The sequence below is a fragment of the Desmodus rotundus genome, chromosome 1 (assembly GCF_022682495.2).
Source record: "Desmodus rotundus isolate HL8 chromosome 1, HLdesRot8A.1, whole genome shotgun sequence".
NCBI classification, from domain to species: Eukaryota; Metazoa; Chordata; class Mammalia; order Chiroptera; family Phyllostomidae; genus Desmodus; species Desmodus rotundus.
Window position 1 is genome coordinate 194,864,133 of NC_071387.1, and position 15,634 is coordinate 194,879,766.

At 35.3% G+C, this 15,634-nt stretch overlaps 1 protein-coding gene across 1 annotated transcript in view; it reads right to left on the minus strand.

Annotated features, from left to right (window-relative positions):
- Positions 1-741: 741 nt before the first annotated feature.
- CDH9 (cadherin 9) overlaps positions 742-15,634 on the minus strand; it is a 62,129-nt gene continuing 47,236 nt past the window's right edge. Inside the window, exons 7-11 of the mRNA XM_024578507.4 lie at positions 11,140-11,276; positions 10,551-10,672; positions 6,866-6,983; positions 6,520-6,771; positions 742-1,680 (exon numbers count right to left, since the gene is read on the minus strand). Of these exons, the coding sequence (XP_024434275.2) occupies positions 1,193-1,680; positions 6,520-6,771; positions 6,866-6,983; positions 10,551-10,672; positions 11,140-11,276 (1,117 nt within the window). The 3' untranslated portion in view covers positions 742-1,192. The remainder of the gene's footprint in view (positions 1,681-6,519; positions 6,772-6,865; positions 6,984-10,550; positions 10,673-11,139; positions 11,277-15,634) is intronic.

The window sequence follows — 15,634 nt, forward strand, 5'->3', positions numbered from 1 at the left end:
TGTTCTGTTTTTGGACTATCCCATCATTAATTAAATTTTACATTTCTTCAGGTTTGCTGTGTTTAGTCTGTATGTCACTAGTTTTTCCAATATTTCCTCAAATACAATGACTACGTATCTACTCAATAAAATAATTAAAATACTTCTTTAGTTCATATACACACATTTTAAATGTTACCCAAGTTATACTGCATGAATTGCCTGATCATGAAGAAAAAAAAAAATCAGAAGTATTAGTTCTCATTCTGAAAACTACTATTGATAGAAGAAGAGAGATTTGGATATCATCTACATTACATTACTGACAATTTCTCTATGAATTCACCCATCTATTTCATAGAAAAGAATTGTACAAAAAAGTTAATCACTCACAATTGTAATATTTTCTATTCCAAATGTGACTTATACTCTATTGATGAGTAGACACCAGTGGCTCTGTAAACACTTGTCCGTATTTAAGTTCTGAAGTAGAAAATCACAGTTTGTACTAAAGTTCTTTTGCAGTTCCAGTACATTCCAGTTCCAATCGCATGTGTACCATAGCTGCTTTTTCCCTGAGTACATTTACCTTACCATGTCTTCCCTTTAAAGATGTAAAAAGTTTTGTTATAAGTGACATCTGAACTGCTTCTAGCAATTAAATAAAATGAAATTTATTTTATAAATACTAGTTTATTTCATAAAAATACAAAAATATAAATATACATTTATAAAAATATGAATAAATTAACACCAAGACATTCTTCAACTAAATAAATATGGCAGTAATATTCATTCCTATTTCTTTAGGGATATTTTTTCCATTTTAATTTACAAAGCAGTTGCACAATATTTCATTTAATAGTAAAGGTAACTGTAATTCAGTTAAGAAAACATTTATAAAGTTCTTATAGCTAAAGAAAGGCACAAAAAGCCTTTATATATTTTTATTTATTATTGATGTGATACACTTTCCTTCAGAGATTGTTAGGCAAAGAGGGTGAACTGGTTTATTATTACTTTTTAAAAAATCTATGTCATTCATATTCATTCACAGAAACTTACTGATTAAGCAAACCCTCACTAAGACAACACCTACGTATTGTTTGCAATTTTGACTTTTTAAAAACTCCCTCCAAGGAAGAGAATACAGGCCACTCAATCCAGTAACAAAGAATACTTCCACTAACATCGATCAAGTCATAAAATACTGTTAATCTCGGTCACTCTCATCGCCCCCATACATATCTGCCAGTTTTTTAAACCGAGGCCCCCAGTCGCTGAGGTAATCATAATCTTGGTTACAATCTGCAGTGAGAGATTCTAAAGAACTGAGTGAATCTGCTATGGAATCAGTGCCTTCATAGGCATATGTAGCCAGTGAATCATAAGGAGGTGCATTTGGGTCTGTGTCATTTTCTTTTAATCTTCTATGGATAAAATCTTGTACATCAATATTTTCCCACAGAGGCACAGCTTTCCTTATCTGAAAAATAGTTTCTGGCATTACATCCCTTCTAAGTTTACTTTCTTCTCTTGCTTCAGGATTCCTTAATGTGCCTATGTCAAAAGCCTGAGTGTCTTCTTCCCCACCGCCTTCATCGTTGTAGGTCACGATGTTGTCCCGGACATCGTCTTTTGAAATTATGAGAGGTTCCTTTTTTCTTTGCCTCTTCAATGCAGCAAACAGCACTACTAAAACTATGGATAGAGAGAGAGAGAGAGAAATAGTGAGAGTCCATGATTCAGATTTAAATTATATATAGCACATTTCTGTGAATTAAGTTTGTGTGGGGTGAGAAGTTTTATTATCCAATAAAATTGGATAAAAATAGTAACTGTCATATACAAATGCGGGGTGCTTTGAGCCAATGACTAAGTACACTGAATTGATAAAGTATATATTACAGAGTCATTTATTTACTTTCAAGACTCAGCCTCCCATTGAGCCCTGGCATTGAAAAAGATTTATTCAATGATGGTTAATATATCTAGCCAACTATAACTATTTGATATCTTATTTCTCCCAAATGTATGTTTTTATTAAATACTAAAATTTTAAAGCTGCAGTAATTATTATGGCAAGAGAAATTGAGCATCAATTTAACATTTTCTTAGTGACCTAAGGGAACATACAGAAAACATTACTCATGTATGTGCATATATACATTTGTACATTCTATATATGTAATGCATATATAATGCATATATATGCATAAGTATATGCAAATGTACATATATAACATATATAACAAAGATGTATAACATATATGTGCATATATATGTCTGTGCTGCTCATCTCATCCCTTCTATTGCTCATACCTGCTTACTTAAATTTCTCTCTTTACTGGTTTTGAAGCCTGCTTAGGATTTCAAATATAACTCAATATTGACTTTTACATTTACAACATAAAATACAAACTCAAACGAATCTTAAGCATATAATCATCTTACAAGATAGTTCTGATCATATCTTGTTACCGAGGACTTCCTTGAATTCCAAAATTGCATTAGACCTTTTGGGCTAAAATGTTAATTTGTACTCCCTATGCTTTCTGTTTTGTTTTATAATTTACCTATATTATATAATTACCTACCTATATACCTATATTATCAAGTTTGATATACTTTTGATATACATTGATATACTTTATGTTTCACATTTGATATTCTTTATTTCACATTATATTGCAGGAATTTAACATACTGACAGTGAAGATATGCAGAATAAATATTGACCTTATGCCATTTAAAAATACATTTATTTGAAAAATAAGAAAAAACACATTGTTACCAAAATACAACTTTTCCATTTATTTAATTATTTATTTATTTACTTACTTACTTACTTACTTACTTACTTACTTACTTACTTATAGAGAGGGGAAGGGAGGGAGAAAGAGATGGCCAGAAATATCAATGTGTGGTTGCCTCTCATGTACCCCCTACTGGTAACCTGGCCCGCAACCCAGGCATGTGCCTTGACTGGGAATCAAACAAGTGACCCTTTGGTTTGGAGGCCTGCACTCAATCCACTGAGCCAAACCAGTCAGGGCAAACTTTTAAAATGTACTACATCCCTGTTTATATGTTATAAGAAAATTTAAGAAATAACTAAAAAAAAATCCCCAAAAGCACATTACACATTGCCTGAAATAACAAACAAGTTTCCCTTACTTTAGGGCAGTTTAATATTTTACCAATACTATTCATGTTTCAATGCAACAAGAAAATGTTGGCTCAAAAATCTATTGTTTCTTTTCTCCATCTTTGTTTCAAGATTACACAAAGCAAATGAGACTATACCTCACATTGGCCCTTAAGGCCTTTATACCTCCACTAAAAGCCTGGCCAAACCTGTTGTCAAATTGGCCAACAAACGTTCCTCAGCTCCTACTAATTGGTAGAAAGAATTTTTTTTTAAATCATTCAAATTATCTTCAATATCCACACAATGGGCTTTGAGTGATGAGCTATACCCAGAATTACCTTAGAGAATTTTTTTAATTTCAGTAAAAATAAGACATACTATACTAAAAAAGATAAAATTAAACTGATTATGTCAAACATATATTTAAAATCCAAACCCCGAGGGAACCATGTAGTAGTAAAAAAGGGTTCTTTGTAAACTTAACATTGAATGCATTAATTTATAAATTTTCTACTTTTTATACTCAAAAAAACAACTATATAGTCAAATTATTTTAAAATTTATTAGCTAATATACTGTTTCCTAACTCTCACAGATGGTCCTTAGTACCTATTCTGAGTGTCTGTTTGGTTTTTTTCTCTACCAGGTCAAAATTATCTGCTTCTTTTCCCTAGACTGAGGTTCTCAGTCTGGGATATGTGAATGGAATGTAGAGAGGCTAAGATATGGAAGAGAATAAAGTACACCATTATGTTCACTAGGCTGTAACTGGAATTTAACATTTCTTTCTATTATGAACTTCAGCATAAACCATCATGACAGTAACAGTACGTGTGACTATAAACCAGTACCAATCACTCAGTTAACCTTGCATTATAGTTACAACCTATTTCAAGTGATTATTAGACTTGTACCCGAACGAGGCAATGTGACAATAATCAAGCACGGTTTGTTTTCTTTTTCAATTGACATATTTGTTTTGTCTTATATATCTGATTTCTATAAATTGAAGTTATTCTAAATAGGTCCATAAGCTTTATCGGACTGCCAAAGGTGTCCTAGGAACCAAAAAGTTTAAAAAGTCCTGCCCTAGGTTTTAATCCCTTACTTTGTCTTGAAACACAGATATAAACTAAGAACTACATTTCCTCCCATTGCAACAGGGCGTGTGTAAAGTATCACTGCCCGTGCTGTATCACTGTCTTGCAAGAGCAGACTCTCTTAACTACACAAATGCAATAACTCTGTCCAGTCATCCGCATGCAGCCTCGAAATAGCAGCAAGACTGCACTGGAACTGTGATAATGAAACCTGACGTTTTATTATCTGGTTCTAACCAATTTTAACTAAAATAATAGCAAATCACTCTACATTTAGGCAATAACTTGGAAAGATGAACAAGTGTGTGCCTTCTATATTGCTCTGGAAAGAAAAGTGACACTTTTTAAAATAAAATAACAAGCCTTATGGGATTTCTGCAGAGGAAAATATACAAGTTAGTTTAAGAATGCTATAATATCTAAACTTATTTGGGAGGGGTGCTTTCGCCCCCCCCATGTATGCATCTATCTTTATGAATGTGTGCATATTATGTTAATATGTGAAAAAATCAATTTTGAAATATACATGATTTCATGTTATTAATTAGGAAGGTAGAACTATCTGAGCAAATAAAACAATATGAAAAGCATCAAAGTGGCACTTAGCTGGAAGGGTAGGTGGACATTTCATCTCCATGGGGGATACAAACATTTACTACTAAAGAGCCGAACTTCGTGGCAGCAGGCGGAGATGGGGACTGCTGATGGTGATGATGGCATGCATGCTCTGACACCCTGAGAAAATGTGTTTCTAAATAGTTGGATCATTTGAACTGAAAAATAACAGCTTCCCCTCACTTTCATCAGTCCCCCACTGAAGTCCTACAAGGATATCTGGCCAAAGGGATTTCATCCAGATAGTTTGAAAGGATTTGCAGTGAAAAGGAGCCAGCACATATGGGCATTGGAACATAAATTTGGCTAGATCTCCTGCCCCAAGCATAAGCATTTTGGATGAATACTTGCTGGAAACAATTCTGGAAGGATGTTTTACAGTGGAACAACTGTTTAATTGAATTAAATCGTTGTCCTGTTAGGGCAGGCTCAAATAAAACATTTGCTACTGGAAGCATGACTTTATTTAGAAAACATTGCAGGACTAGATATTCCACAATGCCACAGGGATAATTTGTTTAAACGAACATGAGCTTTTAATCTGGTGTATTACACCTACACATAACACATTTTATGAAAAAATTATCTTGTGAAAACTTAAATACGTTTGCCATTTAGACGTCTGATGTACATAACTTAATAATTGCTTTGTATTTGTAAAGACAGACTGGTTTTGAGACTAATGGTTAGAAAGGAGAATTCTGAATTCAAATAATTTGGGTTTTAAACGTAGTTAGAATACTCTCCAAATGAGTGACTTTGTGTAAGTTATTTGGTCTTTCTGTAGAGGAATAAAAGTATTTCCCTTATAGTGTGTATATAAATATTAAATCAATTCTTAAAAATAATTAGAACAATGACCATGGTTAGCTCTAAACTGCATTGGGACAGAAAAAGCAATAAATATAAACTATTACCAGCTATTTTGTCTTTTTTTAATCTCTAGAGAACTAGACCTATCTCCACAAATACTCAATTGTTTTCCAGGTTAAAAGGATAATTAGTTTTAGGTGTGGTTGTTAATAACTGTGAGTTTGCTGTCATTTTTACTGTTCATATTTTTTATCTTCTTTTTCTTAGATAAGTCCCCTTAACATTTCATATAATAATGGCTTGGTGATGATGGACTCCTTTAACTTGACCTTATCTGAGAAGCACTTTATCTGCCCTTTCATCCTAAATGATAGCTTTGCTGGATACAGTAATCTTGGATGTAGGCCCTTGCCTTTCAAACAGAACCACAGAAATGGAGATCACATGGAGGGTTATCAATAGGGGATTGGGAGGGGGAGAGAAGGGGGAAAGGTACAGAGAATAAATAGCATAAATGATAGGTGGAAAACAGACAGGGGGAGGGTAAGAATAGTGTAGGAAATGTAGAAGCCAAAGAACTTATAAGTATGACCCATGGACATGAACTATAGGGGGTGGGAATGTGGGAGGGAGGAGGTGGGCAGAATGGAATGGAGTTGGGGGGGGGAATGGGACAACTGTAATAGCATAATCACTAAATAAAAATAAATAAATAAATAAATCCAAAAAAAAGGATAATTAGTTTAAAAAAGTTAAAGCATTCAGCCTTTAGCTACAGAGAAGAGTGCTTTTCAGTGCAGGATCACTGGGCAATCAGAGAGAATTCTGCAAGTTCAATAGCGTCTGGGGGTGGGACTTTACCGAGTAGTATGAGGACGCAGAGAAGGATGGCAACCAGAGCCCCGGTGCTCAGGCCGGCCGACAGGACCAGGGCCTGCGCGCTGCAGGACTGCATGTTTCCTTGGCTGTCGCAGGCGCACACCCGGATCGTGAGTGTGCCCGTGCTGCTTTGAATTGGGTAGTCGTTGTCAAAGATTAAAACCGGGAGGAGATAGGTGCTCATTTTGTGGCGGCTATAGCCATCTTTTCGAGTCATGATTCCTGCTGTGTTATCTGGAAAAAACAAGTGGGGAGGGGATAACTCATATTAGTTCTTAATCTTGCAACTTAAGGTCTCGTAAATTTTGATATAAAAAGTATTCTATACCTTTATTATCTACAATAGTGAAGTTTGGATTGAGGGGAAACTCCGGCACTGGTTCAAAGAAGAATTTGTGGCCTCGGGGAGGGTCGTCTTTGTCCATGACACTGACAGTCTGGATCAACTAAACAAGGACATCAAACAAAGCACGACAAGAAGCAAACCTCGTTATTTATTACAAGAGAATGTTAATGAGTGCGCTTTAAATATACTGAAACTAAGGAAACAAAAAATGTCATCTCAGAAAATCGCGCCAAAGTTTTTGGTTTTGTTTTAATGGTTATATTTATTGTAACTGATTTAATTAAGAATGAAACAGTGTTCATCAAGTATTCCCACACAGGGCGTCTCTCTGATTCACTGTTTGATTCCTGCGCAGTGCAGTGTGCAACCTCCAAGCAAGAATTGATCACTCCGATATCAATCCTCTTTGAACATTTTAGAAAGTACCCGTCTTTTGTTATTAACTTTTTACCAGTCTATTGACTTCACTAGATAATGGTTTTCTCCAAGGGAGAGAACATAAGAGATGTATTAAAAGCATAAGTGCTTAGCATAACCACCACCTATAGATTAAAAACATTATTAATACAGTTTCAGAAAATAAGCAATATATCATATATCAGAAGTCAAAATCTTTTAAAGCTGTGCACCACCACAAGTACAATCATATTTCATTCAAATTTTTGCCTATTAATGGTGTTTGGAAAGTTTAGAAAGATGTAGAAATAAATGCTTCCAAAGTTTTCTAAAATCCGTGTCAACTTGGAGAAAATACAGAACCTCTTAGCTGTGCTCACTGTAAGCCAGGGGTAAGCTGCAGTGTGACCACCGGAGCAGCAAAGGTCAGACTGTGCACAAAAATTCCACTGAGTGCTTGCTGCGGAAAAGACACTCAGCTACATATCAGGGGTCTGTTTTTCTAGTCCGGGGCCTGTAATTTGTGTGGTTTGACGTCACAGTCATTAATTACTCGGACTTTCAAATTTCTCTTAAAAAAAAGTTGTACCACTTTTAGATATCATAGCATGACATTCTTTGACAAACAATTATTGGAATTTCAGAGTAATTTAATGTATGCTTTGTTTGGGGTGTTGTGTACCTTTTTTTGACATACTAATCATCATACTCATTAGTCAAGAGTTGTCCTCTATAATTTGATATAAACCATAATTTTATTCATTTTGAAAGAATGACATGTAACTTTATATCTTTTTATATGATGCTTCTGAAACTGCACGATTATTGATGCAAAGTGGACCTGCTGTTCTCCTTACAAAATTGGAGCATAACATAGAAAAAATGTACATGAGGTTTAATATTATTGCTCAATATCCTGTTTCAGAATAGCAAAATCATATCTATTATTTAGTAATATTTGTATCATAAACAACATTGTTCCTTTGATTATACGACTGAGTTTTTGGAATGATTAGGTGGGCCATTTTTTAAGCATATTTTAAGAGAGAACACACATCAGAGGCCTTTTTAACCTTGTTAATTTTTACAAGAATATCAATTTATATCAAATATACGAAAATACATAGGCATTTAATAGTAGTATATATTAACCTTTGTATTAGTCAATATCAAATATAATCTACCATTATAAAACATTAATTTGTAACATATGAATAACTCATATGAACAAAGAAAAGGAAAGCCTACTAATAGCCAAATAAGTAAAGAACCTCCACAAACCATCGCTGGTTGACTTGTGCCCCTCCAAAAGTTATGTTCAAGTTCTAATCCCCAGTACCTATGAATGTGCCCTTATTGGGAAATCAGCTCTTTGCAGATGTAATCAAGTTAATATGAGCTCATACTGGATTACACGGGTCCTAATCCAATGAACACCAAGTCCTCATAAAATGAGAGAAATTGGGATATGGGAAGAGACACAGGAAGAATGACATGCAACAGTGGACACAGAGATTGGAGTCACTTGGGTCTCCAAGCAACTACTGAGGTTAGGAAGTCACAAAGAAGAATGGTCCACTTGTGCCTTCAGACAGAACATGCACCCGCTGACACACTGGTTTTAGAACTACGTCAGAGGACTCATTTCTACTGTTTAAACCATCTAATTTGTGGTAATTTGTGATGGAGGCCCTCACAAGGAAACTAACTAGGAAACTAATATAGCTGTGAAGATTTTTTTAATGGCCACATATTTATGAAAACAATCTTCAACCTCAATGTTTTGGAGGAATTGATGTTAAAATTATTATGAGATATTACGTATTGTTATTGAAAATAAATGTTGCCAAATGAATAAGCAATTATCCACATTTGATGAGAGTTATCAAATATGACATATTAGATATATGCCATATTTGGAAGCATATGAGCAAAGATCAAATTTAATTATTCCTACTTTGAGAATTATATCAAATAAAAATAATACCAAGTAGTGTATACATATAAATGTACTATATAGTATTCAATATAGTACCATCTGATAAAGTAATACTTTATTGATAAAGTGATTTTCATTAGTAGGTATATAGATGAATAGTCTAATATCTAACTATGCTATAAATATTAAGCATCAATTTAAAAATAATCATTTATTGAACTGGGAATATGCTCATTCCCTGTTGCAAAGAAAAAAATAATGTTTAATCCAATAACTGTAATGATTCGTTGTTGGTAAATGAAATAAAAAGTTTGAGATCAAGGTACAGGCACGGTGAAAGATCACTTCCTGGCATGCAGGTGTCTGCTTTCTTCCTGTGCATCTCTACATAGCCGTGCCTTCGGGTGTGTGCGTGGAGGGAGCGTGATCTCTCTGGTGTCTCTTCTTCCAAGGACAATAATCCTGTTAGTTCAGAGCCCTACTGTAAGGACGTTTTAAAATCCATTGCCTCCCTAGGGGCCCCGTCTACAAATACACAACAGTGGTCAGGGGGTTTCAATATATGAAGGTTGGGCGGAACAGAAACACTCAGTCCGTTACAATCTCTATTGGAACAGAAGACTGCATTTGACGTTTATCTTCCATATTAAAAAAATAATCACATTACACAGGATTCATTTACCTACATTTTCTTAAAGAAATACCTAAAGAATTGATTAAAATTTCTCTCAGTAAAATTTACGCCATTACTATCATTTTCAATTACTCTATCAGTGTCAAAAATAAACATATTCTGACTTTGCCTAAAATTACTTTAGAGATATCTGAAATATTGTTCCAGAGGGGCTTAAAATATTTATTTTAATCTCACTAATATTCAAGTTGAAAAATAACAAACAAAATATAGCTTATGTTAGACCAAAATGTTCTAAGCAACTAAAAGCAACAAAATAGAATCAACAAAACAATGATTGATTCCCTTTATACTAACAGAGAACAATTTTATTTTCAGTTTTGTGTTTTTTTATGTATTTCCATTCTGATTATACTTTAGTATCAACATAATTATGAATCCAGCTAGGACTGGTACATAAATTAAAGCACATATTATATTTTTCCTGTTATAACATGGATTCCACAATAAAAACTATATTTAAATAATCTTATTTAGATCACTGTGACTTTTGTGATAAAGGAAGATAAGTTACACAAAAGATTGACAGTAGTTTGCCTGAAAAATAAAAAAAGACATGTGCAAGTAAAGTAAGGCAATGTCATCTGCCTTTGTGAAGAAAAAATATCATTTTTAATGTTCAAAATAATTTTATTTACCTGCCCAGGTTTTGCATTTTCACAAACAAAAGTTTCGTAGTACATGGCGAATTCCGGAGCATGGTCATTTATATCTAGAATTCTGATGAAGACTGGAATGTGGCTACTTAGTTTAGAGTTATCTGCAATGAGAACATGGATGAGTTCAGTCTCGTTTACTGAGAAGCAGTGATACCAGTCTCCCCATTTGTACTTTCGCAACAGATCATTTATGTACTATTCACTACTTGATTGGATGCTGATGGATATCTCAGCTGTCTTACTTGATCCACACGGAAAGCATGATAAAAAGAAGAGAACATGATTGATAATAAACTATTATTTGTAAGAGATAACTTTCTTAAACTGATTAACTTAATGAGGTTAGATTTTACTTCTATCTTAAAGTATTAAGAAAATCAAGTTTAAAAGAGATGAATATTTCTTAATCATTAAAATAATTAAAAAGGCAACCCACTGGAAATCATTCCTTTCAGATCTTTCTAATGATAAACTCATTCCACTCAAGGGACAAGAGTCCTTTTTAATGTCATCATTCTACCATTTTGGTTAAAAATAATGTGTTCAGGTGGATGTATTTCCCACTTACTTAATTCTGTGGCTATCACGGTGATGTTGTGCCAAGGAGACGATTCCCGGTCCAGGGGCTTTAAGGTGAAAATAGAGCCGTTTTCCTCGTGGATACTGAAAACCCAGTCCCCATCGGTGTTCCGATCAACAGAGTATCTACCAGAAAAGAGAGTTCCAAACCCAAGCATCACTTTAAGCTTAGTTCACACAATCGGCCATTCACACCATGTTCTGATAAAAACATAACCAGTAAAATGCTGAGAACTGTTTTAAATTTTTATTTAATGTAATTGTTATTTAAACAATGGGATGTATTTGGCTGCTTCCATCCTATGATTATATGTACTTTGAAGTGATCATTTATAATCATAAACCTTTGTGGCAGCTTGTAAGTAAGCTTTTAATTGTCACTTGATTTAGTTACCTTATTATAGACCCATGCAGTGTTTGAGACATATTAAACAGTTACGTTAAACTTGGAAGAGTCAATTAAATTGGATAAATAGAAACTCGGGTTTAAAAAATCACATTAAGAACACATGTCCACAAAGTCCTTAAGAGCATAAGAAAATGCAGAGAGGCTGTAGTAAAATATATTGCTCTTAGATGGCTCTCTTCATAAAACAAATATTTAAGCTGAATCAAATGTCTTCCTCCAACTTATCCCCCCAACCTATACCAAATAAAGATTAAATGTCATTTGCAACATGAATATATCTTATTAGGTCTAGATATGGAAGACGTCACCATAGACCTCCTATTATGCTATGGTTTGCAAAATAATGCCATCCCATAAAGGATGTCCAACTCCATATTCCTGGCACTTGTGATAATGTTACTTTACATTGTAAGAGTTATTTTGCAGATGTGATTAAGGTTAAAATATAGAGATGAAGATTAACATCAATAATCCAGATGGGCCTAAACTAATCATACAAACCTTTAAAAATAGAAGAAAACAGAAAAGTGAAATGCTAACTTACATATGACTCACATAGGAATCTTGTTAAAAACAAATTCTGATTCAGTAGCGTTAGTGTGGGAGCTGGGATTCTGAATTCCTAACAAATTCTTAGGTGACTTTTATGTAGCAAATACATGAAAAAAGGTCATATAGCAAGGTGACAGACCATGGGATAAACTGGTTAGAAAAAAAAAAAAAAGAATAGGCTTCTGGTTACTTCAAAAATCAGGAGGGATTGAGTCCATACAATAAACTGCTTCAGTCTCAAAGAGTCCCTCTTAAAGAACCCACACACAAACTTGCTCAGAGTGACGTCCTCTGAGTTCCTGCGCTGGGCTGGCAGCTTGAAACGCATCAGTGGCTTACAGGGAGGAAATAAAGTGCCTGTCACAAAGCAAGAGCTAAGGGACAGCTTTCTCCTGAAAAGAAAGATGGGCAGAGGCCATTGTCCCTTTTCTAAATCCTCCCCCAATAGAGGCACAGAGCCAGCAGGCAGGTGCCATAATGGAAACTCCATCAACCCAGCTAACACTGTTTTCCCCACCTTGGAGATCTTCTGAGACTACACTACACCCAACTTAGGCTCCACATAAGCTGTTAACAGTGAATTTCCCATATGAATGGTTGGTCTTGGCTCATGCTTCACAACTTCCTAAATCTTCTCAAACAAGCAACAGCTGGCCTCAGTGAGCCCCATATCATTTGCCAAGTGCCCCCTCCCCCAACACTAGCTGCAGCCAGCCAAGATTCACAGCTTGGCTTTGCTTGGGAGTCTCCAAGCTCAGCACAAGTAGCAGTGATCTCAGATTACTCTATAGCTCAGGCAGGGTGGCACCAGGCTAAACACGGAGGGGGGGGGCTGACCTTGGCCTGAACCACCCAAGAAACCCCTGAACCTGCACACCCAGTGGACAGCTAGAGACCATGTCAGAGCACCACCACCCTGTCTCTGCACAGCTGATATTCCACGGAAGGCAGGGATTGGTGGTCAGTGGTCTTAGCCAGTCCTTGAAGCTGACTGGCCTGAATAAATCCCTCCCTTTGACTTCCCAGAGCAACCAAGCTCACTACAAGAAGAGGGAGTACTCAGCTCCCATGAAGGGTGTACCTCAAGTGACCAGCTTGGGTAATACAAGGGGCTGTGCCACTGGGCTCTAAAAGACACTTGTTACATTAGACAATGCTACCAAGACAGGGATTCATAGCAGCCCTACCTAATACATAGAAACAAACGCAAGGAGGCTGCCGAAATGAGGAGACAAAGAAACATGGCCCAAATGAAGAAAAAAAAAGTTCAAAACTCCAGAAAAAGAACTAAACAAAATGGAGATAATAATCTATGAGATGCAGAGTTCAAATCACTGGTTATAAGGATGTTCAAGGAACTTATTGAGGACCTCAACAGCATAAAACAGATCAAGTCAGAAATGAAGAATACACTAATTGAACTAAAGAGCAATTTGCAGGGAATCAATGGCAGAGTGCATGAAGCTGAGAATCACATCAATGATTTAGAACATAAGAAACAAAAAACATCAACGAGAATAACAAGAAAAAAATCCAAATAAAGAAAGTGTAAGCAGCCTCTGGGAAGACTTGAAGCATTCTAATATTTGCATCATACGGGTTCCAGAAGGATAAGAGAAAGAGCAAGAAATTGGAAATCTATTTGAAAAATAATGAAAGAAAACTTCCCTAATTGGTTGTAGGAAATAGACATGCAAGTCCAAGAGTCACAGAGAGTTCCAAACAAGATGGATGGATAGAGGCTCACTCCAAGACACATCATGATTAAAATGCCAAAGGTTAAAGAAAAAGAGAAAATCTTAAAAGCAGCAAGACAAAATCAGTTAGTTACTTACAGAGAAGTTCCCATAAGACTGTCAGCTGATTTCTCAAAAGAAACTTTGCAGGCAAGAAGGGATTGGCAAGAAATATTTAAAGTCATGAAAAGCAAACCTACAGCCAAGATTGCTCTAGCCAGCAAAGATATCATTTAGAATCAAGGGGCAGATAAAGAGCTTCCCACACAAGAAAAAATCTGAAAGAGTTCATCATCACCAAACCATTATTATATGACATTTTAAAGAGGCTTACTTTTAAAAAAGAAGAAATCAAAACTATAAACAATTAAATGGCAATAAATACATATTTATCATACTTGACTCTCAAAAACAAACTAATCAAAACAAGAACAGAAACAGAATTATGGATACAGAGAAAGTTTTGATGGTTGCCAGATGAGAGGGTGCTGTGGTGGAATGGGTGAAGAGGTGAGGGGTTAAGAAGTACAAATAGGTAGTTACATAATAGCCATGGGGATGTAAAGTGCAGTGTAGGAAATGGAGTAGTCAAAGACCTTATAAGCATGACCCATGGACATGAACACTGGGGTGGGGATTGCCTGAAGGAGTGGGGGATACTGTAGGGAGGGACAAAGGGGGAAACTTGGGACAATTGTAATGGCATAATCAATAAAGTATAATTTATATAATAATAATAAACAAGTGACTTCACTAATAAAAAAGAAAGAAAAGAATAGTAATGGATAACTAACAGACTAATCAGTAATTAATGTTGTCTTTATTTGTTAGGTATCTATTACAAGCACTTAACAAATGAACTCCTTTTAATCCAACAAATTAAGGAATTACAGTTCCAATTATAAATCTATAATATATTTACTACCAGGCATGGACTTTGATAAACATAAGTAATATGTATTGAGGTTTATAAACATTGTAGAATATTGGCAATTTTTAAACATTGGATGAAAAGGATGAAAATACATTTATATAAATGATAGAGTATTTTTGGTCTGGGTTGTCTTAATAAAAAATGAGTTAGTCTATTAGTATATGAACTATGCTGAATATAAGGCATATGTTAGTAAACTCAGAATTCAAAATTAATTTAAACAACTTAATGTAGTACATACTTGTGCTTGCCTAATTTATTTTCCAGTAAACTTTGTACAATGAAATGTTCAGACTCACGAATATGGCTTTAAAGTGAATTTGAGGCATATATACAAAGGTTTGTCCAGAAGGTACCCAGTCATGTAATATGAAATATAGAGGCATTTTCTGAAGAAGACAAAAGATACAAGAAACACTGTACATAGGACAATGATGCCCCAGTCCCCTTCAAAGTAGGCAGCTTGGGACCTCACGCAGTTCTCCCAGTCACCATCAGCTGCCCTGTCGTATTTTGCTCAATCTCACTGATGGTCTGAAGTCTCTTCCCTTTCAAAGGTGATTCCAGTTTTGGAAAAAGCCAGAAGTCACAGGGTGCCACATCTGGGCTGTAGGGAGCTGCATCCATGGTTGATTTGATGTTTCACCAAAAACCTCTGCATGAGACATGGATGTGGGCATGTTTTCACGAGGAAGCTGCCAATCACCAGTTGCCCATAACTGTGGCCTTCTGAATTATCTGAATAGTATCTGCTGAGGAATGTTCAAGCTTAACACAAAATCTGATGCAGGTTAATTGCTCTACTCTCTCGGTTATTTTTAATGTGATGGCCACACAGTACACATGCTCACTC